Here is a 26,092-nt window from a genome sequence, read left to right on the forward strand (position 1 = left end):
AACTCCATTGCAGAAAGGTTATTGTTCCAACTGGGGCTCAAATCTGGGTCTTCTTGCTGCAAAGGCATCAGTGCAAACCACTACATCCACTGTGTGGCCCAAATCTGTAAAAATCACATTCAAAACCACCTTTGTAGTATGTGCTTTAAATCAGCTTAGCTGTCGAGACTGCCAAAAAATCAAGCTAGTTCTCAATATGCTATTGAGAGGTTGTTTAGGCTGCAGTCTAAACCAGGCCTTAGAGACCTCCTTAGCTCATTGCTCTGACCTAGAGTTTCATTATATTTTTACACTTCTGAGCACCCATAACTGTAATATATAGCCACCACTACAATATTTACTAGGGATGTTCCAATCTGATATTGATATCGGATGTTGGTCCAATATCAGCCAATAAACGAGTATCGGATTATATCGGACTGCCTCTAAAATCTCTGATATAAGCTCTCCAATACAAGCAGTCCATTCTGCTTCAGCACTTCTACCCAGCAGTGCCCACTGTGATCACGTTGGCGCTGCATGTTGGATGCATGTAGAGCCCACATGATCACAACAACAGCGTGTATGTGCTACTGCTATTTCAGAGGTTAAATATTTGTCTTTAACCTCTGAAATCAGAGGCTACGAAGCCGTACAGCTACAGTACAGCTAGCTCATCCTGAGGCAAGTTGCTAAAACATTATTTCATAAACCAGTGCCACTTGTTGACTTTCAACAGCCCCCATTTGTTAATTATACCCCAAAAAGCAGCCACGCCAAGAGGTTTCTGTGTTTTAAATGTGTGCTGAACCTTCACAAACGGAGCTAAGTATGTCTGCAGGGCCGGGCTCTGGGTTCACCTGCGGGACGAGTCACTCACCCTGTATGGGTTGGGCTAATCAAAAATAGTGAAAACAAGGGGAGTGTTCTCTGAAGACACGCTGTTACCTGTGAAACAAGGGTGCTCTGAAAACACCCCCATTAGCACTTGGTACTTTCCTCCTGATGAAATTAACCATAGACTGTATGAAATTAACATTAACAAAAAATCTTATGATATAATATTCTTATGATGAAGGTTAAAATTGATGTGACCCATTGGTTAATAATAAATAGTTGTATTGGGACATCCCTAATATTTACTCTGATCACCAAGATTTTTTTACTAATGATTAATGTTTAATAGTACGTAGTTCTGCATATGCCATTTCTGACCTCCTGGTTTATTTCGGGGTTGTGCAGCCCATAGAGCATGCGCAGTGGTGTTACTCCCATAATGCCTCTCGGCTATGTGAATGAGCCTGCCGCACTCTCGATTTGCTCAGCGCGAATCAGTGGTGACGTGACCACAGGTCTCAGTGCATCGCACAATCACAGCTCCACAGTCCACACCGTCATCTGCCCCTTGTTCACGATGTCAGTGACCCCTCATTTCCTTCATTTATTCACATTTATTTTACATAACGTTTTCACATGGCACAGTTCCCTGACAGTAGCGCCGTTCCCGAGACGCCACATGACCGCACTTTGCTGTGCTTGTAGACACCTGAGACATCACTCTGGGAAATAAGATTTTTCTGGGCTTTTTATGGCCTTTAGGAAGGTTTTACAAATGTGAAACTTCATGAATTAAAAATACAGAATATAAAGATCTATACATGCCTATGTCCATGTCTCGAGGTGTCCTGTGGACAGTTTTATAGGCGTCTCTTTTGTGGTCAATGGGAAAATTGCTTTTTGGGCCGCATGAGTATTTTTTGTTGCAGTACCACAAGTAGCCACCATGACAAAATTGTCTTCAATGCTGAGGGGGCGGTGCTTTAATCAGTTGTTATGATACATCCATGGCACACACAGACAAGCTCATTCTCATCTATACTGTCACACATATGTTAAAATACTTCAGTCTTTGGACACTGGTGTGGTTCTAACTTTGTGGCAACACTTTTGTATTAACTTGGCAATGTCCAAGTCCACAACACAAACTAAATAAAGGCCTTCATTGGTTTGAATGATCATATATAATAATGTTGAGGGTGTACACATGCTTTATCCAGGTATTCACAGTTGTTGCCATATGATGTTCAAATTGTGAAGTATCAAAGTAGGACAACGTGATCATACGGCTATCGTTTTTTTGTGAATGTGATGGATACAGTCATTACAGCAGCATCTGGAAATTGATGTGAAGCTCCACACCCACAATGCCTTTTGATTAAATTTGTTGAATGGTTATAACCCTTTAAAATGAGTGAACATTAAGCATGTTCCTTTGATTAATGCTATTCAGTTTTTGCAAAAATGAATTCCTTTGCAGTATCACACAAAGGTGGCCAGGCAGCTTGACATAGTTTATCACACTGACTCCTGCATTTTGTGGTACAATGATGTAAATGTATCAAAAGAAACATGTTTGGTTGTTTAATTCTGCTTGCATTCAACTTTGAGCAACATGTAGGTTCAGTGCATTATAAGCAAATTTTTGGTTTTACTTGATGTGTGGAAGTTGAAATTTTGACTCCCTGTTCCCCTGGTTTCTCCACAGTTTATCCAGACCTGTGTAATATAAGTCTGGCAGCAGTGGGTGATGCACAGAAGCACCAAGACCACATTGCATTCTGGGATGATGTATATGGCTTCAACATGGCATGTATGAAAAAGGCTGTGGTGCCCGAGGCTGTGGTAGAAGTGGTGAAAGCAGAAACCCTCATCTCTGAACCAGCAGTCATTCAGGTAAACGTGCATATATGTTAATTTAACAGTCAATCTCAAGTGTTATTACTTTAAAGTCATTTTGTAATTTAACATTGCATTGGCCAATATATTGTTTGGTGTGCAAAATGGAGATATGACTCTGTTATTTGACATTACTTTGTACGTTATTATAATTTGAGGTAAAACAGTTTTTTCAAATGTATTTTCTTCAAACAGAAAAAAATGCTCAAGTTGAATGAAGTTTGCCTGGTTTTGTTGAGAACTGATAATATTTTATGTGTATGTCTGACATATGATATAGATGTTTTTATCAATTTATATATATATCCAGCAGATTGGAAAACCACTATCCCAAATCCTTTTTGCCCACCTCAAAAAATTGAGTTTACTGCTAATGCACAGAAAGGAAGAGAATGAGTTGTAGAGAGAGAGATAGGCCTGAGGGTTTGTGTCTGTGTGTGAATGCACGCATGCATGCACGCACTGGGTGATTGATCTATCTAATCCTTGTTTAAGTTCCTCTTAAGGAAACTTCATTACTCCCAGCCTCCTGCGGATAGAGCAGTCACACATTGCTCAAAGATAAAGCAAACACACACACACACACACACACACACACATTTGTATAACATTCATTGACATACTGCATTCCCTAGCCCCTTACCCTGACCTTAACCATCACAACTAAGTGTCTAACCCCAACCTAAACCTAATTCTAACCCTAACACCAGATCTTAACCCTGAAAAAGCCTTTTTTAGAGGTGTGAGGACCAACCAAAATGTCCTCACTTTCCCAAAATGTTCTTACTTCCTCAGGTATACAAGTTTTTTTGGTGCTCACAAAGATACCCACACACATACACAGTCTCACATCTAAAAACAAAGATACCTGCTGTGAATCTTTGTGTATAAGAACACTCTCCTCTCTTGTTTCCCATTCTATCATGTGTTTGCTAAGTAGCATGTCCTCCACCCATCTGTGGATGTGATGAATGAGGGTAGAATTTGACATAATGGAATTTGAATCTTCTAATCGATAGTTTCTCCCCTCCAGTGACAAATAGACAGCCCCTCTGCCCGAATTACATGGACTCTAATCTATTGCCTCCCGCTGATACGATCCAATAACATTCCATTAAGGCTAGCTGCTATTCCGTAAAATTGAGAGCCCCTTCATGGAATTATACTTTCCTGCATAACAGATGAGCTTTTATTCTTAGTGAAAACAGATAGGCTTGAACAGATGTTGAACATGAGCAATGCAACCGATTAAGGCAGCTTTAAACCTGCCTTGTTAAGAGTTATAATTATATAATTTTGAAAATTAATTTTGCTTTTAGCGGGTATGGAAACTTTTTGCAGTTACCGTCACAATTTTTAAATTTGATCCCGAATTCAGAACTTTTCAGGGATTCTGCGACAGTTGTCTGAGACACCTTTTTACCATTTCAGGCAGCTCTGTAGCATCTAGAGCTGCAACTAATGATTATTTTCATAATCGATTAATTTGTTGATTATTTTCACGATTTGTTTGGTCCATAAAATGTCAGAAAACGTTAAAAAATGATGATCAGTGTTTGTCAAACCTGGAAATGGTGATGTTCTTGAATATCTTGTTTTGTCCACAAACCAAAACTCATTCAGTTTTTGTGTATGGAGCAAAGAAACCACAAAATATTCACATTTAAGAAGCTGAAACCGATTAATTGATTATCAAAATAGTTGACGATTCATTTAGTAATTGATTAATAATTGATTAAGCGAATAATTGTTTCAGCTCCAGTAGCATCATCAAGGCTCCTAAACAAGTTTTCCTTCTGAATGAGATTTCAGCTTCTTATCACAGAACTCAACTGCATAATATTAAGCTTGGTGTGTTTTGTACCATTGGTCATCGGCAACAAGTTACTTAGGCATGGGAAAGGGATCATTATTGTTAATCATCTCCTATCAAGGGACTTTTTTTTATTATTTGAAGTCACTTGTGGTAAGGCATGGAGTTGTTATCTTAAATCTTAAATCAGCTGCTAAAAATGCATTGGCTCAAACGCAAACAATATGCTGACCTCGGGGAAGTCATATGTTTCCTCATACACCAGCTAGAAGAACCTGGAAGAATACATGGCTACAGGTGGTTGTGGAACAAATGCTTGAAAAATGGCATTTGTGCAAAATATTATGTTTGTTTCATTCTGGCAGCTCTAGACCCAAATGCCTTAGCCATGTGTTGTTCTGGGTGACTGAACCATTGAGAGTATTTTGCTCTGGGACCTAATTATATCTGGCATGTCAACGATAAGTTAAAACCACAAGGAATCTGTATCAACAGGTGCATAGATAGCTTTTCCTGCAAAATAACATGTCATAGGAGGCTACTTTCTGGAGACCGTGGAGCAGTTTGATTGTTGCCCCTGGATAGTCCAGACAGATTTATGAAAGGAGAATGTGGTTGTCCTTGACATCCAGACCTACCTGACTATCTGGATAAATCACTTGTGCAGCTGTGCTTTTGGGACATTATTCAGGTGAGGTTGTGACGAGGTGGACTACAATAAACAACATACAATCAGTAGGCCTAACAGTAAAATTTATTACACTGACAGTAGCCTACTTTCTTATTATCTTATCTGTCGTTATCGGTTATAGGAAGCAGAAGTAAACATATTTCCTAAATCATTTATGGAGGAGCAGCTGCTGATAAACCGCTTTGTCAGAATATGAGGGTACAGTGAAAATGTAAGTCTAGTTGATAAAGTTCTGTATTTTCTGAAATAAGCCTTTATGTCAGGTTAAGAGTATAGACACAGCATTGGCCTAACTCGTTTAAACATCAGTTGGTTTACCACTGTCCACTTTCGGAATGAATCATGAAGTAAGTGTTGTGTGCACATGAGAAGATGACTGTGTTTTAACCATAACAATACAAATATAGTATATTACATTATATCTCATTCTGCGAAACCAGTATGGCACTACTGTGTCTTAATTTAGACTAATCACCATAGATTCTTTCAATCACCTCCATTTCAGTACCACGGACAGTGCATACACGTACCACTGGCAGCACCATAAAGGTCCTGGTATACTTCGGGGCACATGCCGAGTGCGTCACATTGCGCTACCCTGGTTTATTCGCGTGTCAGGGTCCTGTAGTATCTGACTTCACCATCGGGTGGCAGTAAAAGTCTGGATGCCGGGAATATTATTTTGTTGGTATTGCCACTTTTCCAAAGATGCATACGGTTTAAACAAAGGGGGCAGAAATAAAATTGATGGCGCAAATCCCCATAAGACCAATCATAGCAGCACGATTGTTCATATCAACCCCGCTGATGGGATAGCGCTAAAAAGAATGTAAGTTGCATTGGTCAAGTCTATACTATTCTCCGAATTGTATTCATAGATGAATAACACAGTATGTCGACTAAGTATGAGCAGTAGTATGAGTAACAGTTTTTGATCCCATGTTGAATTAAATTTCATGTAGATTTCTTTCTGGCATTAAGGTATACTAAATTAACTTTTAGAGGCCGAAAGTGAACTCAAAACAGCAATATTACAAACAAAGGAGGCAACTGTTGTGTTTCCCTCAAAAGTGGCAGATTACTATTTACTGAACACAACACAATTTCTGATACTGGATATCAGGCAAAATCATAGCCAACAATAACAATTATGTGTGTACAACAGAATCTGCCCAAGTTTGCTTCAATGATTTAGATTATGTCCATAACCCAATTGGAGCTTCTTAGCACACAAAGTCATTACGCAGATCGGAGGAGTTTTGGTAATTGATAGGTAACATCAAGTACTATCCACATGTATGTGCCTAAGGTCTCTATGAACTGAACTGTGATGGGGTGTCCAAACAGACATCTGCACCTCTGCAAAAGCAGAGGAAAGATTTTAACATAGTGTTGTCTAATTCCCCTATGTACCTCTTCAAATGTCTTGCCAGTGTTCTGAAGTGCAGTCATCTCTTCTGGGAATTTCAGAAGACCCTTAATATGATTGGTGTTGGTACACGTTCCTCCATTATCTCAACAAGCCTCTGTGGATACAAATCTGCCAAAGTTTTCAAAATGGCCCTCCAGCATTCAGTAACATACAGTGGAATCTGGATTAGGGTTTTGTGTCCCATCTGTGACACTAGTCCAGTGATTGTGTCTCCAGAGGCAAGGGAGTGGCAGTCATGTGCATCCAGCACATCCATCAGGTCATCTTTGTCAACAGACTCTTCATACTTGAATAAAAATGTACGATTACCTTTATTCTTCTTAAACTTTGTTCGACATCACTCGAAAACAGACAACCATCCAGCCACATCTGAAATTTCAATCCGAGTTTCAACCTCAAATAACTCGTTCCCACACCTTAGTAACGCGTGGCCACGACATAAATATCTCATTCCCACGCCTTAGTAACATTTGGCAACAAAATAAGTAACTTGTTACCACACCTTAGTAACATGTAGCCTTGACATAAGTATCTCATTCCCACACCTTAGTAACACTTGGCCACGACATAATTATCACGTTCCCAAACCTTAGTAACACTTGGCCACAACATAAGTATCTCGTTCGCACACCTTAGTAACACTTAGCAACGAAATAAGTAACTTGTTCCCATGCCTTAGTAATGTGTGGCCGCGACATAAGTAACTTGTTCCCATGCAATAGTAACACGTGGCCAGGCATTAATAATTTTTTCACCTATGGCAGTCAATGATGATGATTAGTAATTGTTCAGAATCTCAGTTTACTGCTCGCAACTGAGTCACTGACTCAGTGCCAGTTATAAACTATGAAGTTTCTATTATGACTAATAACTGTAGAATAAAGTTGTTGTTTTTTTAATAAACTGTTGATTGTTGAATGCCTATTTTAATTGGCACAGCCTGTTTGAACTGAACATCTATTACATTTGTCTGTTATTTAACTAATGCTGTTTTATCCATTGTTTTGTTTTTTTCAGATTTATGGCAACAATCATTGACAAACATTTTGTCTGTTTTCCAAATGCTCTTTTATTACAGCTGTTTTGTGATTGTTGATTTTGGTTTTACTAGAATTCATTTTGGTAATTTCTTTGGTTATTTTGTTTCTTACAGTGACTATCACATGAGTTTTGTGTGGCACTGCCATAGGGTCTGTGTTCATAATACATGCATTAATATGTAAAGGAATTTACAGTTCAACAAATCATAATAATTCAATTCTTCTTTAGCAATTAAAAATGTAAAGTGCTTTATAAGTAAAATTAATTATTATTATTATTGTTATAATCACAAAGGAGATGTGATTTATGTTTTACTTTTTATAGCAACATAAAAAGCAACATAATATAGCAAAGTTCATCCTTATTGCATATATTTTACAACACAGTTTTCTTTTTCTATTGAGGATTTGTTTATTCTAACCAGATGTTGTATACATTGGTCAGTAATGATAATGCGTCAGAGTTTATTGCTTGTCATTTTGTGTTTAATCAGAGTTAATTTAAGTTGTAGATCCTATGATTTGTGTGTGTTTGAATCTCAACAGACAATTGACTGTAACAGAGTTTCCCTTTCTGAGCTGGAGTTTGCATCTGATTTCTGCTTGAGGATAACAAACACTACAGATTGCACTGTAAGTAACACACACACACACACACACAAGAAAACCAAACAATTTCATTAAGTTTAAGCATTAATGACATTAAAAATACAATTATTTTAAAAGTATTTGTACCTTTTGAGCATTTCATACCTTTGTGACACTAACTCTTTACTGCATGGATTATTATGTTATTATGTATGTTGCAAAATTTCAAGTATCAATATTAAGTGTAAGTGTATTTAAGGCCACAGCAAAACTGATCTAATACTGAAGTCTAAACATCCAATGTTATCATCTGTAATTTATCAGCGATAGTGCCAAGAAAACAAGAATGAGCAAACAGCAAAGACATCAGTCAGGCCATGTTGATGGATTATGTTTCTGTATTTGAGAAAATGTCTCTAACCCAGGTATTTAATAATAGTCTCAAATCGAACCAGAGCATTGGGGATAATGTGACTTTGAATTACATGTCAAACATGGTGAATGTTCACTGCCTGTTTGCCCTGTCGTTCTCTCACACACTGAAACACACATGCCTAACCTGTAACAACTAACCTTTCACACTAAAGCAGTGTAAGCACTAAATACGTAACAACACCACCCTTTAAAAAACACGTGCTCTCCAGTAGTTAACAATTCATGTGCACATCAAAATATTAAAACACAGGGTTTGTTTGCCAAAATTGAATATACTATCCATAAATAGATTAATATATGTGTATAATTTATTTTGGTTAGAAGAAGCTTTGTTTGTGTACATTCAGCAGCATGAACACACAAACTAGCCAGAGCATGCATTTTGCATTTCAAAGCAAAAGCTTATTACATAAATGAAGATGTTGTAGAATAATGTTCTTTCTGGTATGCAAAGGAAACTGTTGTTCCCTGATGCACTTTGGAATGGGAGGGGTGAAAAGACAAGTCCTCCATTTGTTACAAATTGCAGTCTCGCCATTAGATGTCACAAATTTCTACCCACTGTGTACCCTTAAAAGTATTTCACTACACTGTATGTTTATGAGTTTCAGAAACATTTTCCATATCATTGTCTCCTTGTCTAGAATAAGACTAGAGAAATCTCAATCAGTTAAACGTACCGTTAAAAATAAGTGCTGTGCTGTGCTGTGCTGTGCTGTGCTGTGCTGTGCTGTGCTGTGCTGTGCTGTGCTATGTAAGACCTATCATGACTCATCTGAAATCTGGTTTGTACCTTTGACTGCTGGTGTGTAGGTCAACACAGTATTTCTCAGCATAGAACTGAAGTGTGTGTCCTCACTGAGGCTCAACTAAAGGCCCTAAAGCATGATGCATGGTTTATGAGTTTATTTGGTGAGGTGCTGAGAGCTACAGTCAAAATCGCTCCAACCCTTCCCCTCTCTACCAAGTCTGCTGCATTTCTCTCTACCAGCAGTGAGCTGCCAATGCTAGAACAGCCATACAACTGTAATCACTAACTCACTGCTCTTCGAGAAGTGATGTGATCTGTAAAAGGGGCCATTGTGGTGGCTCTGTGCGTTGCTGCAGTGTTACTGCACTGTCTGATGTATTGGTTTAATGGATAATCAATAGGTGGTTATTATCTGGCCTGTGCTCCTTGGGTAAGGCCGCTGGATTCATTTAATGGGATTTGTAAACATCCTCTCATTTTTCCTGTCTTCTCTGCTCTGTAATTGAAAGCAACCAGTTCCCGGTTTTCTATTCCAGGGGTGTGAGTCCAGTAGTGTGTGTGTGTGTGTGTTTTGCTTTGTATGAATATGACTACTTTCTTGCTGTTTTATGCCTTTGATCGACTTTAAGGAAGAGCACATATGTGTATGTCTGTATCTCATGCTGGATTTATCTTTAAATCTTCATGTCTGCTTTTTTGTGTGTAAAGTATAATTTGTCCACATCCTCCCTGTTTCTTTTGGGATTTTGAGATGGGTTATTGACATGCAGGAGTAGGTTGAAGTTACTATTAAGATACTAATCTGAAGTCAGCATTGGCTGCAGGCAGCTCCTCAGTAGTAGTTAAGATTAGCACGTGTGAAGGGTAAACTGCTACTGGACCAGTGCTTGGGGATTGGTGGCAAAGAGCTGCTGCTTCTCTAGTCCAGTGATAGAGCGCCTGCTTTTGTTCTCTTGTCGACAGTCCATTCATCAGCTCAGCTTGCCTAACCTTGCATTAAATGAACAGCACAACCCCTGCGTCTGTGCCGTTCACGCACAAGACAAATCCTCTTGCTTTATTTTATCCCTCCTCCCCTCGCCTCCCTTTTACATTTCGCATGCGCTGTGCCTTGTATATGTCATGTCGGCCTCTGCAAACTGTGAAGTCACATGCAGAATACTGTAGGATATATACTGTACATTCAGAATGACAAAGTGCATGAAGACTCACATCAATTTGAAATATGTATTCAGACACTTTGTCTCTCCCAGTTCTCTTCATCATCTTTGAGATCTTTCTGTACCTTGACTGGAGTCCACCTGTGGTAAATTAAAATTACTATACATGATTAGTGAGGGCACTAATCTCAGAGTTGACAGAGCAAAGATCATGCCACAGATTGTGTGAAGACACAGATCAGCATATGTTGAAAATTTCTTTCAAACTTGGATCAGAACCTCTATCATGGCATCCACATCCTTGCCTTTTTATTCCTCACAGTTCTATGATCCATTTACCTGAACTGTAAAAGAGGTTACAAATATGCCTCAGCCACTTCTAAAGGCTGGAAGTGATGTATGCTGATGACATGGCAGGAGAGAATAAGTTTCTGTCTGTAATTAATTTTAACAGCTCTGTCTCACTGTGCTGACATTGCTACTGTAGCGCTGCAGAGGAAAATGTCTCTGCAATCCATCTCTACCCTACTTTCCATCAAATGTAAATTATACTGGGGGCTGGAGGTGAGAGTGGCCTTCTGAACTGTCAGGGTAGACACTCGTCAACTTCAAGGATGATTTTGAGCATGTGAAGAAGGCAGTTGTGGAGGGACAATTCCACTTACTGCAGTGTATCAGTACAGCTGTGATTTTAGCTGTATGTCCAGTTTACTGTTAGCAAAGGTTTGACACTAATTCATATTTGCAAAGAAGTGAAAGGGGAAGTGCACTGATTTTACACATCAAATGTGTTCACAGATTTTAGACATTACATATGCATACTTATATTTGCTGTAGTCTGTTCAACTGTCATGGATTTGTTCCCACCTCTCCCTTTCTGACAAAAATCGGTGAACAATGGTAACCTTCACATACCATAAAGTTCTCTCCATTTTAAATTCTCCTTCTCCACCAATTCTCTCCCACTCGCTCTTCCTTCCTTGGTTTATGCATCTAGTTTATGTGGGTTGAGCTGTTTTTCATTTTCATAGAAAGCTTCTGTTTGAAAACCTAAAAAAACACATTCTGGCTAGTTTAAGCTGCTGTAGAAACATTGTGACAGAAGATGGCAGCCTCCATGAACCAAGGCCCTTTTCTAATAGCCATGTCAGCACTGTCTTTGCTCAGTCTGCAGCTGTTGCTGAGCATGAGCCTGAGAAATGGATACACATTCCCACTCAGTAGCTGAGCTATGATTGTGCTTGATGAAGTTGTTTAATTGGACCACTGCCCTCGTCCCATTATACAGTTACAGGTTGGAAATCAATTTATTGAATGAACTGTGTCTGCTTCTATCCCTTCAGCTTGTTAGTATTAGGTGGTTTTAGTGCAGGAGAGTGAGCAGTTTACAAACTTCAATTTAATCTTTTTGCTGGCAGCCATGTTAACAGTGAGGGCGAGGGTTCATGGCCCTAGCTGGGTCTCAGTGACGGTGGTGTGCGTTGCAGCATGCTAGCAAATTTGATGCTGACAGTGTGTCAATACCTCATACAACCACATGTCAAAACACCTGAAATATCCCTTAAAGTCCATTTTTTCTATTCGATTCGATTCAATTTCCTGAACAAAGATCAGTGATGCTGCTAATAACAGTTACTTTTGCACAGCTTGGTTCTGGACCTCTGGACCGTCTCCGACTGTTTCAGTACAGTTGTTTGTCTGAGAGGCTGATGTTATGAATGAATGAGGAACACTGATGGGAGGTGTGTTGCAGCTGAGGCTGATGCATGCTCCACCTCATCAGAGAAGTAGCGGTCGGGTGAATAGGCAGGGAGGAGGGACGCAGGAGGTGGAAGAAGAGGGGCATTCACACCAACCCGCCAGTGATGTGGTCGTGCTTGAAGTGTCTACGCCTGGATAAACCCCATCAAAAGTGCATTAGACACTCTTCCCTCCCACCCACACCCTTTCTCCCCCTCACTGCCCCTCCCATTCCCCCCACCCCCCCAGTCGTATAATAGTATCTGGCCCGGACACGCGGCTTGCTGACACACAGCCAGGCGAAAGGGAAGCGATGATGAATTGCTCCCTGTTGGTGTTATCCATGATGATAATTATTAATTTTCCCACTGCTCTTCCTGGAGAATGGGGGCCAGAGAGCTGCAGTGTTGCGGAGCCTCCTCCATGGGCCGTCAAGAAGCCCACTATCATCACTTATCGCAGACAGAGTTGAGGCCCAAGGCTAAACGCTGATGAAAATTAAAAGCTCTCATTCTTATGTCCTTTTTGTGTGTGTATATATGTGTCTGTTATTATTAAGTTTCCATTTATTTTCCTAGTCTCTCACTTTGTCCTCCAACATTTTAAGGTTTATCCTTATTTTATAAGTAGGGCTGATATTACACTCAAGATTGCATCACTCACTATTTCTCATATTACCATTAAAATAAGAAAATTTTTCTCATAGGCCTTTGAAATCAGAGGTTGGAGTGTACACCTGCTTAACAGTAAACCACAGACCAAGTTAGTAAGTAAAAAGTGGGAAAGGAAGTAGAACATATAGCAGCTAAAGATATGCATATTGTTGAGGACCACGATGCATTGAAACCATAACTTTAACAAAGCTATATTACATATGTCTGCTAGATGTGTAAATCGACAACATACCCTTGAATTGGGTAAAATTTTCGTTCCATCTCGCTATAGTGTGAAAGTGGCAAATGCAGAACTCGAAGTGACAATCAATCTTGCTTGTTGTCTTCAGTGGCACTCTACGAGGATGATCTCTGCCTCTATAGCTGCGAGAGGTGAATCCTCTCTTCCTGATGAGTAATTACAACTAATTTCCTAATTACCTCGGCACTGAGTGTCTCTGTAACGTTCATTAAAAGCCATAATTGCATTGGGGTGACATGCTCTTTTATCCTCTTTGGGTTCTTTTCTTGTGGTTTAGCTGTGAGTGAGTGGTTCCGCCCCTGCCTGTCTGTGTCAATGAAGTCTGATTGAAGCCCCTGTTAAGGGAGTGTGTTGAACACAACTTCTGACGCTGTAATGATTACCAAGCCTGCACGTGTGTATGTGTGTGCAGTGCTCATTATCTTTAGTAGAAAAAAGTCTCTCTCAGTTTTACTTGAAAAAATGTTTAAATAAAGCTTGACAGACATTTACACAAGATGTAAACAAATAGTACGGTGCTCAGCACATACAAATAAGAAAAAAAAAATGTATTGCTTCCTCCCCGGTTTGATCCACTAACCTTCCATGTCTTTCAACCTTTTCTGTATGTTTTCATGTTCTTACCTCTTTTGTTTCTTCCCCTCCTCTCATCTATTCCTCTATTTTCCTGTTTCCCTGTCTTCCATTGATTGTACTCTTCTTTGTCTTGGAGAGCTGGCCTCCAAGTTGTCAGCTGCGTCAGGATTAAAAGCTATTAGTTCTGCATCATTGCCCCTACAAGTGCGCTCCTGAGATTGATAGAGTGCCTCTTTTCCTCTAGTGGGGGTGGGCATTGGATTGGAGGAAAGCAAGCCCTGGGGGGGGGGTTGTGGGTTACCTCACATATCTGGCAACGGTCACCTACAGGCTCTCAGACTTTCCTTGACTTTTTGTTTGTTTTAGATATGTGAATTGGTTTTCACTCGTGTCCATGGCTCTACAAATCCTTACCAGGTGACAGGACATCATTTTACATCGAGGCTTTTACTCTGAAGGGAAGGAAGTTGTTCTCATTGCTGCCACTTAAAAAATGCTTCCTTTTTTCATTTTTGGTTTCGGTTGTAACAAAATTGACACCATGTTCTCTTAAAGAGGATTTGAAACTAACAAATAAGGCAGATCTCCAGAAAATGATTGTTATTAATTGAGTGAGTAGGCTAATTTTCCTATCTCAGTTGTTTTTTTTGCAACCACTGGAGACACCCCCTGGAGCTCATACAGTATATTAGTATTTCCCAATTGACTCTGCAGTGGGAACCGGAGAACTACATTTATTTTTTGCATACGGTCTATCAGAGGTGTGAATCTTTCAGAATCAGAATTCAATTCAAAATCCATTTTCAATTGAAAACCATTTCAGTAGATAGAGCTGAGAAATTAATAGGTCTAGTCTCTCTAGTCCTACGATTACTTGATTTGTCTTTCTTGCTGGGGATTTTGATATTTTTGCAACACAATCACCAAGACACAACACAGTCACCAAGACACAACACAGTCACCAACACACTACACCGTCACCAACACACAACACAGTCAGAAACACACAACACAGTCACCAACACAAAAAACAGTCAGCAACACACTACACCATCACCAACACACAACACAGTCAGCAACACACCACCAACACACAACACAGTCAGCAACACACTTCACCATCACCAACACAGTCAGCAACACACTACACCATCACACAACACAGTCACAACACACTACACCGTCACCAACACACTACACCATCACCAACACACACCAACACACAAAACAGTCAGCAACACACTACACCATCACAACACACAACACAGTCAGCAACACACTACACCATCACCAACACACAACACAGTCAGCAACACACTTCACCATCACCAACACAGTCGGCAACACACTACACCATCACACAACACAGTCACCAACACACTACACCGTCACCAACACACTACACCATCACCAACAAACAACACAGTCACCAACACACAACACAGTTACCAACACACAACACAATCACCAACACACAATACAGTCAGCAACACACTACACCATCACCAACACAGTCAGCAACACACTACACTACACCATCACCATCACACAACACAGTCAGCAACACACTACACACCAGCAAACAACACAGTCACCAACACACAACACAGTCAGCAACACACAACACAGTCAACACACAACACAGTCACCAACACACAACACAGTCAGCAACACACAACACAGTCAGCAACACACAACACAGTCAGCAACACACAACACAGTCACCAAAAAGCCACCTTTGCTAATTTCATGTGCAGGCTGTATTTCTTTTATGATTGTCAGCTAAATTGCCTCCATGTTGTAGGCGGCTGCCTCATAATTTATTTCTTTTGTCCGGTGACAAGTTTCCCAGATGAGGTGGGAGCGAGCACATGTGACGTGTTGTTGACTCAGCCTAAATGAGACACCAAGTTGGTTTTGAGAGGGAGCTGGTTTGAATGAAGTGGAGCTCAGGGCTTATATGATACCCAATGAGCATTCTGAGCATGGCTGGTAAAAAGGTAACATCTCAGCGAAACAACAGAATAATGTTTCCTACTGTATTCCTGATCACAGCAGCTCATTGAGTTTATTTTGCTCATTATAACCCTGCGACTTGTTCTGCCTCCCGCTTCTCTCTCAACTCTGCATGTCAGAGTTGCAGTGTAGTCAAACAAATCCAGGGGTTTATTGTACTGTCACATTCTAACACACCTCTCATATTTCATTTCAGGCAGTTGTCGGCTACTTTGACATTTTCTTTGACAAAGGCTGCAGCAACAAGGTAAGCAGTGGCAGCAACAGCCAAACCATTTAACAGAAACTCAATTATGTTCACATTTTACCATGTTCCTCCTCCCTGAGGCGTTCTCTGGCAATCGACAGGCGTCCTAGTCAACTGCTGATATAAGCACTTAGCCAGCAGAGCCAGCCAGTTGGAAAAGCCGATGCCAGGCTCTATGAGCAACACAGACACCTTTTGATTGCACTTCCTATTGTACCTGAGATTCACAGTGCATGCTATGAATGGTCCAGAAAATTACCAGCTCTGCTGGGAGCTATAGCTGTAACAATGTAACATAAATACACTGAAGATAAGTGGTATATATATATGTATATATAACACATCATTTTGTAACTGGACTGTACCCTTACCTTTACTGTTTTGTATGGACAACATGGTTTTTAATAGTTTAAACTGATTATAACAAGATTTATGCCCCTAATCACCCAGAAGTTGTTTTTGCTGACCATCTTACTCTTATTTTTCTTCCTTTTTATATTATTATTGCACCAGGTGATGTTCTCCACAGGTCCCCAAGTCACAAAGACACATTGGAAACAGACAGTTTTCCTGCTGGAGAAGCCCATTTATGTCCAAGCAGGTCAGTGATCACACAGAACACTCTGCAGAGCACTGTAGATTGGATATTTAGGACAACATCTGGCTTTCTTTTGATCATTCTCAAGTCAACTGCCATTTGCATGTTTACATAAGTTCAGTTTTTGTATTTGATTTAGCTTCACATTTGCACATGGTTTTATTTTCCTCCTGTGGACGGCAGCGGTGCTTTATAGTGAGCTGTGGCAGGTAATCTGTCTGTGGTGGAGATGTAGTCAGGCTTGCTGACACCCGTTATCTGTCACCTACAGAGACAGCAAAGGATCAAAACAAATCACATTCAGCCATCAGAGACAGCATGTAAAACTTCATCTGATAGTGAGTCACAGGCCTCTGAATCATGACACATTAACAAGAAGAGTGTTTTGTAAATGACCAGTGAACTATGTATAGAATCACTGTATCAGCAGATACAAGTGTTTTTAACTAGCACAGGCATATATGTTCTCAGAAATAACTTTCTACATGTTGAAACACCTGCAAACATTACTTGTGTGAAGTAACTTGAGCATGAATATTTGTGTAACCCTAGTAATGGGACCAAACAGCAGTGACACTACAGAAAATCTAATCAAAAATTAATGCACCATTTAAAAAAAAAAATAAAAAATAGCAAACATTTTTTTGTTAGTAGAACTGGTGCTCCTGAAAAATCATTACATTTTTGTAGCTTTGGATAAGCCATTTCTATCTATTTAAAGCAAGTGTGTTCATTTTCAATCATGGTCAATAGTTGTACCACCATATTCTTACAGCAACCCAAATGAAAAAAAACAAACCACAACAACCAGTACTTGCATCTTATGTGATCAGTTAGTATAGACTGTATATTGTGTGAATGATCCTATTACTGCCTCAAACACAACCAGTTGTTTGAATTATCATAAAGGAAATCATGGATATGCCTGCTGATGTGGGGATGGATGAGCCATGGTGCTGGCTGTCCTCTTGCTTGCTGCATATCAGATAGAGGCTACTGTAATAAATGACCTGCAGAGGAGTGGAGGAGCTTGATGTCTGGCAAACCCCTAGCCATGCTCTCGCTGCCCTGGCAACAGTCTAGATGATAAGAATGTCAAAACCTCTGACGCTGCCCAAATCCTATCTCAGGATTTGTGCTCCGCTGAGTCGGATAAACACAGCAGAAACGGAGAGCTCAGGGCGACATTATACTAACAGCACACACAGGTATAGGAAACCGCAGAGGCGAAACAAAGACAGATTTCCTTTGACGATCTGGTGCAGGACACCCTGCATGCATGTTTGTGTGACAAGTGGCAAATTAAATTAAACACCACAATGAAAGAGCACAGTAACATGATGAATGCAGGTGCAGGATGGAGCTCAGGAGTGTGATGAAAATGAGGAATTGTATCCCTTTGCATTATCACACCACAAGGCACTGAAGCCCAGTCAAATACCTGCTGCTGATATTCTATTAGTGTGTTTTCACTGTAATCACCACCGTGACAACAAAGGAGGGATATTGACATATTAAAAAGAATTGTGTTATTCCTTTAAATTGGGGTGAAATGTTAAATTTATTCACACACATACCATAATAATACATTTTCATGCTGTGTTTTTTCCTTGTTTCTCAGCAAAGCAGTACAAAGCCCCCGGTTATGGCCTCTAGGTATAACTGGCACAGTGACGCACACATACATGTTCACATGTGCTAGGAGCTACGGAACATTTTAATCTGCTACATTTGAATTTTTTTACTGCATTTTCCGATGAAAACAATCTGCACATAGATGAGCATTTTAGCTCAGTTTCAGAGGTGCGTCCATAGACTATTCAAGTACACAAGGCCTGTACATGCCGATATAGTGGGAGTGCTTGGGCCGATGACCGATAATGATTTATAGTTTTTCCCTTTGCCTACCTACATTTAGTCTCTCCTGTTGAGAAATTAACAATCGTATTTTACATGTTCATGTTGCAGCAGATGTATTTTTTCTTCATTGTACAAATGAACAAACATAAAAAATAGTTGGTGAGGGTACCAGCATATAAGTCAGGGAGGTGGCAGTCTGATATTGGTGTTTGAATTAAAGCCAATAATATTGTGCATACTTAAACTGATAACATAATGATATGCTTAAATGTCTGCTATTGTAGCTGTGTCTTGTTGAACATGTGAACCGAACAGTTTGAACAGAAAGTTCAGAAAGTAAGAAGAAAAGATAAAAAAGAGAATGAGTAAGTGAGAGAGAGACAGAGAGCTGCAGGTTATTAATGTGCTCACTGTACTCTGCCACCCTGATGGTCCCCAGCCTCTTCCAGTGGCTGTAAACCAAAAATTGACTTTTTAACAACATTCACCGGCTGCCTGCTATGCTCCTGTGGTGCACTTTACAACACACACCACTCCTTCACACACTCAAATTCACAAGTGTTCTCACATACTTAAGTTCTATAGTCCCCCTCTTGTTTTAAGAGAAAATTAAAGTCACCTTGCAGAAAACAAAACTCTCACACAGCCTCTCTTTCTGGGTGTTAACGTCGTAGAAGTACCTGCTACTCTTATTTTCTGCAGGCCCAGGTATCAACATCCAGTGGTTTGTTTTAATACTGACTCTATCTGAGGTGATTTACTGTGACAAATACCTAATCCTATTTGATGTGTTTGTATGTGTGCAGCAGTAATTAACTCTGTGGCTTCGCTTCTGGGGGGAGGTGCCTGGGGAAAAGAGAGAAAACGTATGCAGCAAGCTGGAACAAAACATCCTCCTGCATGGCAGCATAATAAATTAAATAGCGAATCATTTGTCATGCTCTGCTTTGTTTGTGAAGCTCATGTATTGAAGAGGAAGGTCCCTTTTTCCCACAATTTTACCTACTTAATGTTTATTGGAAAAAAGGAGGTCACACTCAGTGGTCCTCAAAGCGAGGCGATGCCTGAGTTACCTGTGCAGAAAGTCTCTTAAAGCAGCCAAAACATGGGTGTTCATTCTTGTTTGGACTTTAATTAGATATTCAGAGGGTCTTTGTTCCAGCCCACTTCCATGACCCATCTCTTCTGCTCAGATGCTGTACTTCTTCTAAATCTTTCTCCTGCTGTCGTCTGTCCAGGCTCAGTTGAAACACCACCTCCTCTCAATGCCCCCACCCCCCATCTGAACTCTGAAGGTCCTTGAACTGTCCAGCAGCAGCAGCTTTGAGTTATCCGGGGCTGTAACTCAAACTATGGCTTAGATTTGTGCTAGCGGACTGGTGCTTGCAATATCCACCCCATCACCTCTATTTCTTAGTTGTGCTCTCAGATGCTGTGGAGCAAAAACACATTAAATAAGGGAAGATTGGGACAATAAGAAGGATGTCAAAGTCATGGGCCTGAAATGTGGCTATTAGAATCACTGCAGCATCAGGAAGGGGTCAAATGTGGAAGTCAGCTGTTATAGGGGGACTATGGAGTACCTCTTTATTTTTTGTCTTTGAGGATTTCTCTGTACTTATTTATTCATAAAAATAAAAATGTGCCACTCAGGAGATTATTAGGTATTAGTTTAAGCCAGTCCTTCCAAAGTGGATATTTTCTGTAAATCTGTAAAAACTGTAAAGATGAGCTTGAGTACCAAAGTACTGCAGCTTTGTCCACTCGTGCTTTTTGGAACTGCTAAATAACAGCAGTTTAAATGAATCACTAACGCGAGTCCTAATTTCATGGAGTAAGGCTGTGTTGGGCTGAGATAGGCTGTTTCTGTGGGCTTGGTTGTGCTTAATGACACTGGCATGTTGATGTACGACATTGTAGTGAAAGCCTTGCTCCATTCCTCGGCTCATTTACACACATGGTTAGCTCCTTCTTCCCGAATCTGTGGCCAGTTTACTGAAGGCACCGAGGCCCTTTTCCATGGGGAGTCTGGTCTTGACTGATTACATCAGAGCATCTATAGTTGCATCACGACTGAACGGATACTCTGCCTCTGGTTGTTTGTAGGTTAAAATACTTTGATCTGAAACATTAGGGATTAGTTTGCTGCAAGGTTATTTTCCTCTTTTGTCCGAGACCTCTCTCTCTCCCTCTGTCAGTTATATTTTAAGAAAATGTTACAAAAGGTTAAGCAATTATGCCTTTGACCTTTTTTTTTGGACTTTGCCAACATGAGTTTGACTACAGCGATCTGCTGCCTCTCATGAGCACCAGGCTCTGTTGCTGTTACCAGATTACAGTTAAAAAAAAGTGTGGCCCCTTGTGTCATTTCCTACAAAGTAAGTGAAAGCAAATTAGAGACCATTGAGTAGATGTATTTTTTTGGTCTGTATTTTTATGGACATTGAAAGAAACACTTGATATCCACATGTTATGCAGGATGAGAATATAATTGTCATGCCCATCACTGAAAAGAAATGATGTAGCATGCAGCCATGACAACACTGGACGGGTTTCAGTACAAGTCTGTGACTGTTAGCCAAGCTTACATCAAACCTCATAGAATAGAGTCAGTGGAGAGGCCTGAGACTTGTTTCTGTGTGGACAGGTCCTGAGTCTGTAGAGCCAGGGAACTACTTCACGGTCACTAAAATATATTTAACCTCAGGTTAAAAGACACTAATCAGTGCTGTGATTATACACTGTGAATTAATGTGACCTCCAGGGGCATCAAGTAAACTGTAGCCAACAGATAGAAATGTTGCAGGGCAGGAAAAAAATGTGCTGTAGGGAACAGCAGCTGAGCCAATGGTCAACACCACAGACACGAGGCACCTCAGCGGTAACAGGAAAATAGGAAAGGTCACTAAAACGGCAGCCTGTGGCCAAGTGGAGAGGGAACTTGGCTTGTAACCGGAAGGTCGCCGGTTCAAGTCCCCACCAGGTCAAAAGGGCTGGGGTACCCCTGAGCAAGGTACCCAATCCCCATTGCTCCCCGGGCGCTACTCAGTGTGGCAGCCCACTGCTCCTAATTCTAGGATGGGTGAAAATGCAGAGAATAATTTCCCTAAAGGGATTAATAAAGTATCTAAAATAAAAAACATGTCTGGTTTGTGTTATCTCTGTTGCTTTTTACTGGTAAAGTCATTATAAAGGGTGTTGTCTGTTAGTGTCTGACAGCAAACTCACACTTCATCAATGTTCTAATGTTCTAATATTTAATTCAACCAACACCTGTTCTAGTTTTCAGGTGGTGGCCAAACTAAAAGTTTGGGTGATTTTTGTTCAGTAGTCTACACTAGATTTAGATACTAAACCTCTAACTCAAAACCCGAAATCTCTTATTAACATATGTATTTACTTCTTTCTTTTCTTTTGTTCCATTATTCCCTTTGGCAGAGTTTTCACCTTTGATTCCTCTTGCACACACTATTTGGACAGTTTATCCTGTTATTGTTGTCGTATCCTCTCAAGCTCCATCAGATGTGGATGGTAAGAATCTGCATAGGTTTTTTATTATCACAAACTGAAATGGTATTTTTTTGAAAACGGGTCCCTGAGTGGGAAAATCTTAAAATGCCGCCCTTGTGATTTCATGTAGACAATGAATGTGCTACTTCTGGAAAACCATGATGACGTAGTCCCTATCTAGGTCGTCATCCTTGTGTTTGAAGATTGTTTTGCAGTGTTGCCTACTACTTCAATGAAATGTAACTAAAGCAGCCTGAAAAGGCGCTGCATATCACTAGATCACTATTTTTACCTGAATGAACAACACAAATTGTTCCACACAATTTCACTGTGCATCCTTAACTCTTTTTTGACTGTGACTCTGCACGGTGTGTTCACAATCTCACTCTCTCTCCCACTTGCATATGTACTACAGCGTACCACCAAAAAAGATTGTTTCCCTTCCATTATGTTTCCATGTGGATAGGGCCTCAGAATAAGAACTGAAGTAGATTGAGTGAAGCTTGATGACGTTGTATATATTTTGAGGATTTAAACACTGTTTGAAATGTTTCTTTGATGTGCTTTTTTTCTCTTGTTATTTCCTCTGCTCTGTGCACACACAGCATAAAGGCTGTGGCCGTGTCTGTCCTGCCTGCAGTGGAGTGACAGACCCAGAGTACGGCACCAGCCGTTGCCATGGTAGCAAGTGAAATGTGACAGCAGTAGTAATGGTGGATGTTTAGCCAAAGAAAAGCGCCAGTCAGCATTTTCCCTCCTTGTCCTCCTCTCACCTCCAGCAATGAGGAGTGTGTGGCACACGGAGAGGAGGGGGGACTTGTTTGCCATTTGGATAAACATTCATTTACCTCCAGCAGTCAAACATAAAGATAATCAGAGTGATTATGCATCATAATCATCAGTATCTTTGCCCGACCTCCCAATCGCTAGTGCATCATACTGTAAACGCGCCTCCTCGCTGCTGCCATCTGGAGATTTCAGCGGGTGTGTTCACGCACATGCACACACGCACTACAGTCTTGCTTCTTAACATGCATTAAACCACATTCCTTTTCCACACATCATCATTTCTATAAGCGCCAGTGCATCTGCGTTCATGCTGCAGAGGCCTGAGCTCAGCAGCACTGTACTGCTGCAGGGCGTCAGAAAGATTTCGTTTTATGTGCAGTTATTCATTTCCCATTTTTTTATGAACACACTAATCAATGTCTGACTCAGTGAAATTGTTTTCTGCCTTTTTGATGTTTTTGAAGTCTGATATGGAGGCATAGGAATTATGGTAATAATGTAGTGTGGCTGTCTGTTGGGGCTAAATCACATAAAGAAGAATTTTATTTTCTCCTCAGGGCACCTAAAAAAGAAACCACATAGAGGAAGAAGTGTGAGGCAGTTTACCTACAACTTTACATGTTCCATAATTTGTCATTACACTATTGTGTTTGACAATCGTTGATTCGAGTCATGTTCATCACCGTGGTCTTATTTGCAGTCTGCACTCTACATTCTTGTATTTTATTGGCTAAATTAATCAGATTTTTGCTTCAAAGGTGAATACAATATTGTAATTATTGTGTTGTCATTGTCCAAAATATTGACTCAAATCCATCTCGAATGTACATGTGTTTGGCGAAGCTTTGACCGGGAAATCCAGCACCTTGAAAGCCAGGAAGAGGAACTGCCCAGTAAGGTGACTGTGCTGTGTAAAACAAACAAACATGCAGTGACATTGATATTTGTCTTTCTCTCCTTGTTCTTTTTATTAGGGGAGGAGCTCCATGGAAAGATCACCGTGCGTAAGAACAAGAAAGATCCTCGCTCACTGCTAGTCACCTTTGAACTCCGAGACAGGAAGCAAACGTACAGTCTGCAGTAACATCCTTATCATCATACAACGTTCAGCAAATGTAGTACATTTTAATTGAACATTCATGAATTCACAAGTTGTGTGATATCAAATGTTATAATTTCTGTATGTGTCTTGTAATAAAAAATAGAAAGAATGGGGTTTCCTCCTTTTCTGTGCATTTACTTTAACTTTACGTGATCAAACTCTCCTGGGCTCTTATTTTAGTGATTTGTAGGTGACAACAAATTGAAATCCAGTTTAGCCCAGTTTTCAGTCCTGCAAAGCTGCATCTCATCATGCACTACTACAGTGTGTTCCCATTGAAATGTCCAATTCAATTAAAAAGACACAAGATCCAAGTATTTTCCTTAATTTCCATCCACATTCTCCTCCTAATTGTCCTAATTTGAGTTTGGGCCATCATCCATCTTCCATGAGTTTAGTGGGATTAAATGTTTTGAATTTAAGTCTTAAAAAGGCTGATACATACTTCAATGAGCAATTCTGCTAACAATGAAATGTTTTTTTTTTTCCTTCTCTGAGATGATGAATCCTGGACTGTGAGGAGGAGGAAGAAAAGGAGGTGCAGTCTGTCATGTGTGATATGAAAAAGTGCACCAGGAAAGAGTCTGTGTGTTCTTGTATTTGTCACTTTGTGAGGACCACAAATCATGTAAACCATACTGAGTGAGAACATTTTGGCTGATCCTCACTGTGAATGAAGTGTGTGTGTTTGTGTGTGTTCAGTCTGAAAGGAAACATTTCACTGGACTGTGTCTTCTCAACTCTTTAACCACAGTCCATTTTTGTTCAGTTCCATTTGCTTCGATTGGACCAGTTTTCAAACTATTAAAGGATGATGATGTAATTTTGTTTGACTTGAAATTAAGAAAATAATATATGAATAATTAGCAGTTGATTTTGTAATGTTTGAGATGTCTCTGTTTAGGATACTTTGGTTAAACATCTCTCTTGACTTCTAAAAACAAAACTCTTTATAGCACTTTAGGAAAACTGTTTTTTATTTGAAAAGTTGAAATACTTCAGACACGTGCTTTTAGATGAGCAATGTGTGCATAAACGCTGAGGTATTACAGGTTTCCTTTTGGGTGTGTAAATAGGTCTGATGATGATGATGATGATGATGACGGGAGCCTTGGGCCTCTGGTTGACCTCCGCTGAATCACTGCTTTCCAGGCGGCTCAGATGGATGCAGCTTCTTATCACTCAGGCGACAGTGGGAGTGATCAATTAATTACACACGCTCGCGTAATTAACGAGCACGAGGAGACACCCAGAGACTCACCCTTCTCCTTCTCCTCCTCCACCACCGTTAGACGGTTGGTGGAGCATAGCTCTTTTGATAGGAATATTTGTCTGGTGCCGATACAAGCCTTGAACTGACAGTCAACTTATGTCCACCAAGACACATTCCTCACACACACGTGGCCTTTGATTTGCTGCGTAAACCTGCGCAAACCGCGTCCTCGTCCTACTTTGTTTGAAACATTTTTTTTTCTCAGAAAGAAGAATTGAAGAATTGAATTGAATTTTTATTAATCCCCTTAGGGAAAGTATTCTGTACTCTGCATTTGACCCATCCTAGAATTAGGAGCAGTGGGCTGCCACACTGAGTGGCGCCCGGGGAAAGAAATCTTGATGAGACTAAATGACAAGTGTTGCTATGATCCAGAGTGTGTCTGTGTGCGTGTGTCTGATCAGCGGAGTCTGACAGAGGAGCAGAAATCAATTACAATTATTCTCTGTTGACAATGTAATTAAAGTGAAGGCGGCGCAGAGCGGGAGACGCCCTCCCTGCACACTCTTATCTGGAGCGCACGTCCACACGCACGTGTTAAAGTGGACACGTCCATGTTTTCACGGGAGTGGGACTCCTGTCACTGTGTGTCAAAGCTGTACGTGCTTGTAATAAGAACGTACACATTAGTGTGTTTAAATTCGGAATGTTTTTAATTTATAAAATGTCTAAACATTGAGCTTAAAATTATATTTAAATTATAATGTTGCATATTTCTTCGTAGGCTATTATCCTGCCTTGTATCAAATGACTGAATAGTTGTGGCGTACAATTAAGTGCCAACATCATTTAAAAAGCCAATGTCCAAAAAAAAGAGCGAGCTAAAAGAAATAGACTTCTG

The 26,092-nt window shown here is 40.3% G+C and overlaps 1 protein-coding gene across 1 annotated transcript in view; it reads left to right on the forward strand.

Annotated features, from left to right (window-relative positions):
- Nucleotides 1–24,087, forward strand: part of prmt3 (protein arginine methyltransferase 3) — a 65,334-nt gene extending 41,247 nt beyond the window's left edge. The window contains exons 12-16 of the mRNA XM_044030656.1: nt 2,525–2,712; nt 8,238–8,324; nt 16,069–16,119; nt 16,633–16,720; nt 23,851–24,087. Of these exons, the coding sequence (XP_043886591.1) occupies nt 2,525–2,712; nt 8,238–8,324; nt 16,069–16,119; nt 16,633–16,720; nt 23,851–23,960 (524 nt within the window). The 3' untranslated portion in view covers nt 23,961–24,087. The remainder of the gene's footprint in view (nt 1–2,524; nt 2,713–8,237; nt 8,325–16,068; nt 16,120–16,632; nt 16,721–23,850) is intronic.
- The last annotated feature ends 2,005 nt before the right edge of the window (nt 24,088–26,092 follow it).

This window comes from Solea senegalensis, linkage group LG7, assembly GCF_019176455.1.
Source record: "Solea senegalensis isolate Sse05_10M linkage group LG7, IFAPA_SoseM_1, whole genome shotgun sequence".
Lineage (NCBI taxonomy): Eukaryota > Metazoa > Chordata > Actinopteri > Pleuronectiformes > Soleidae > Solea > Solea senegalensis.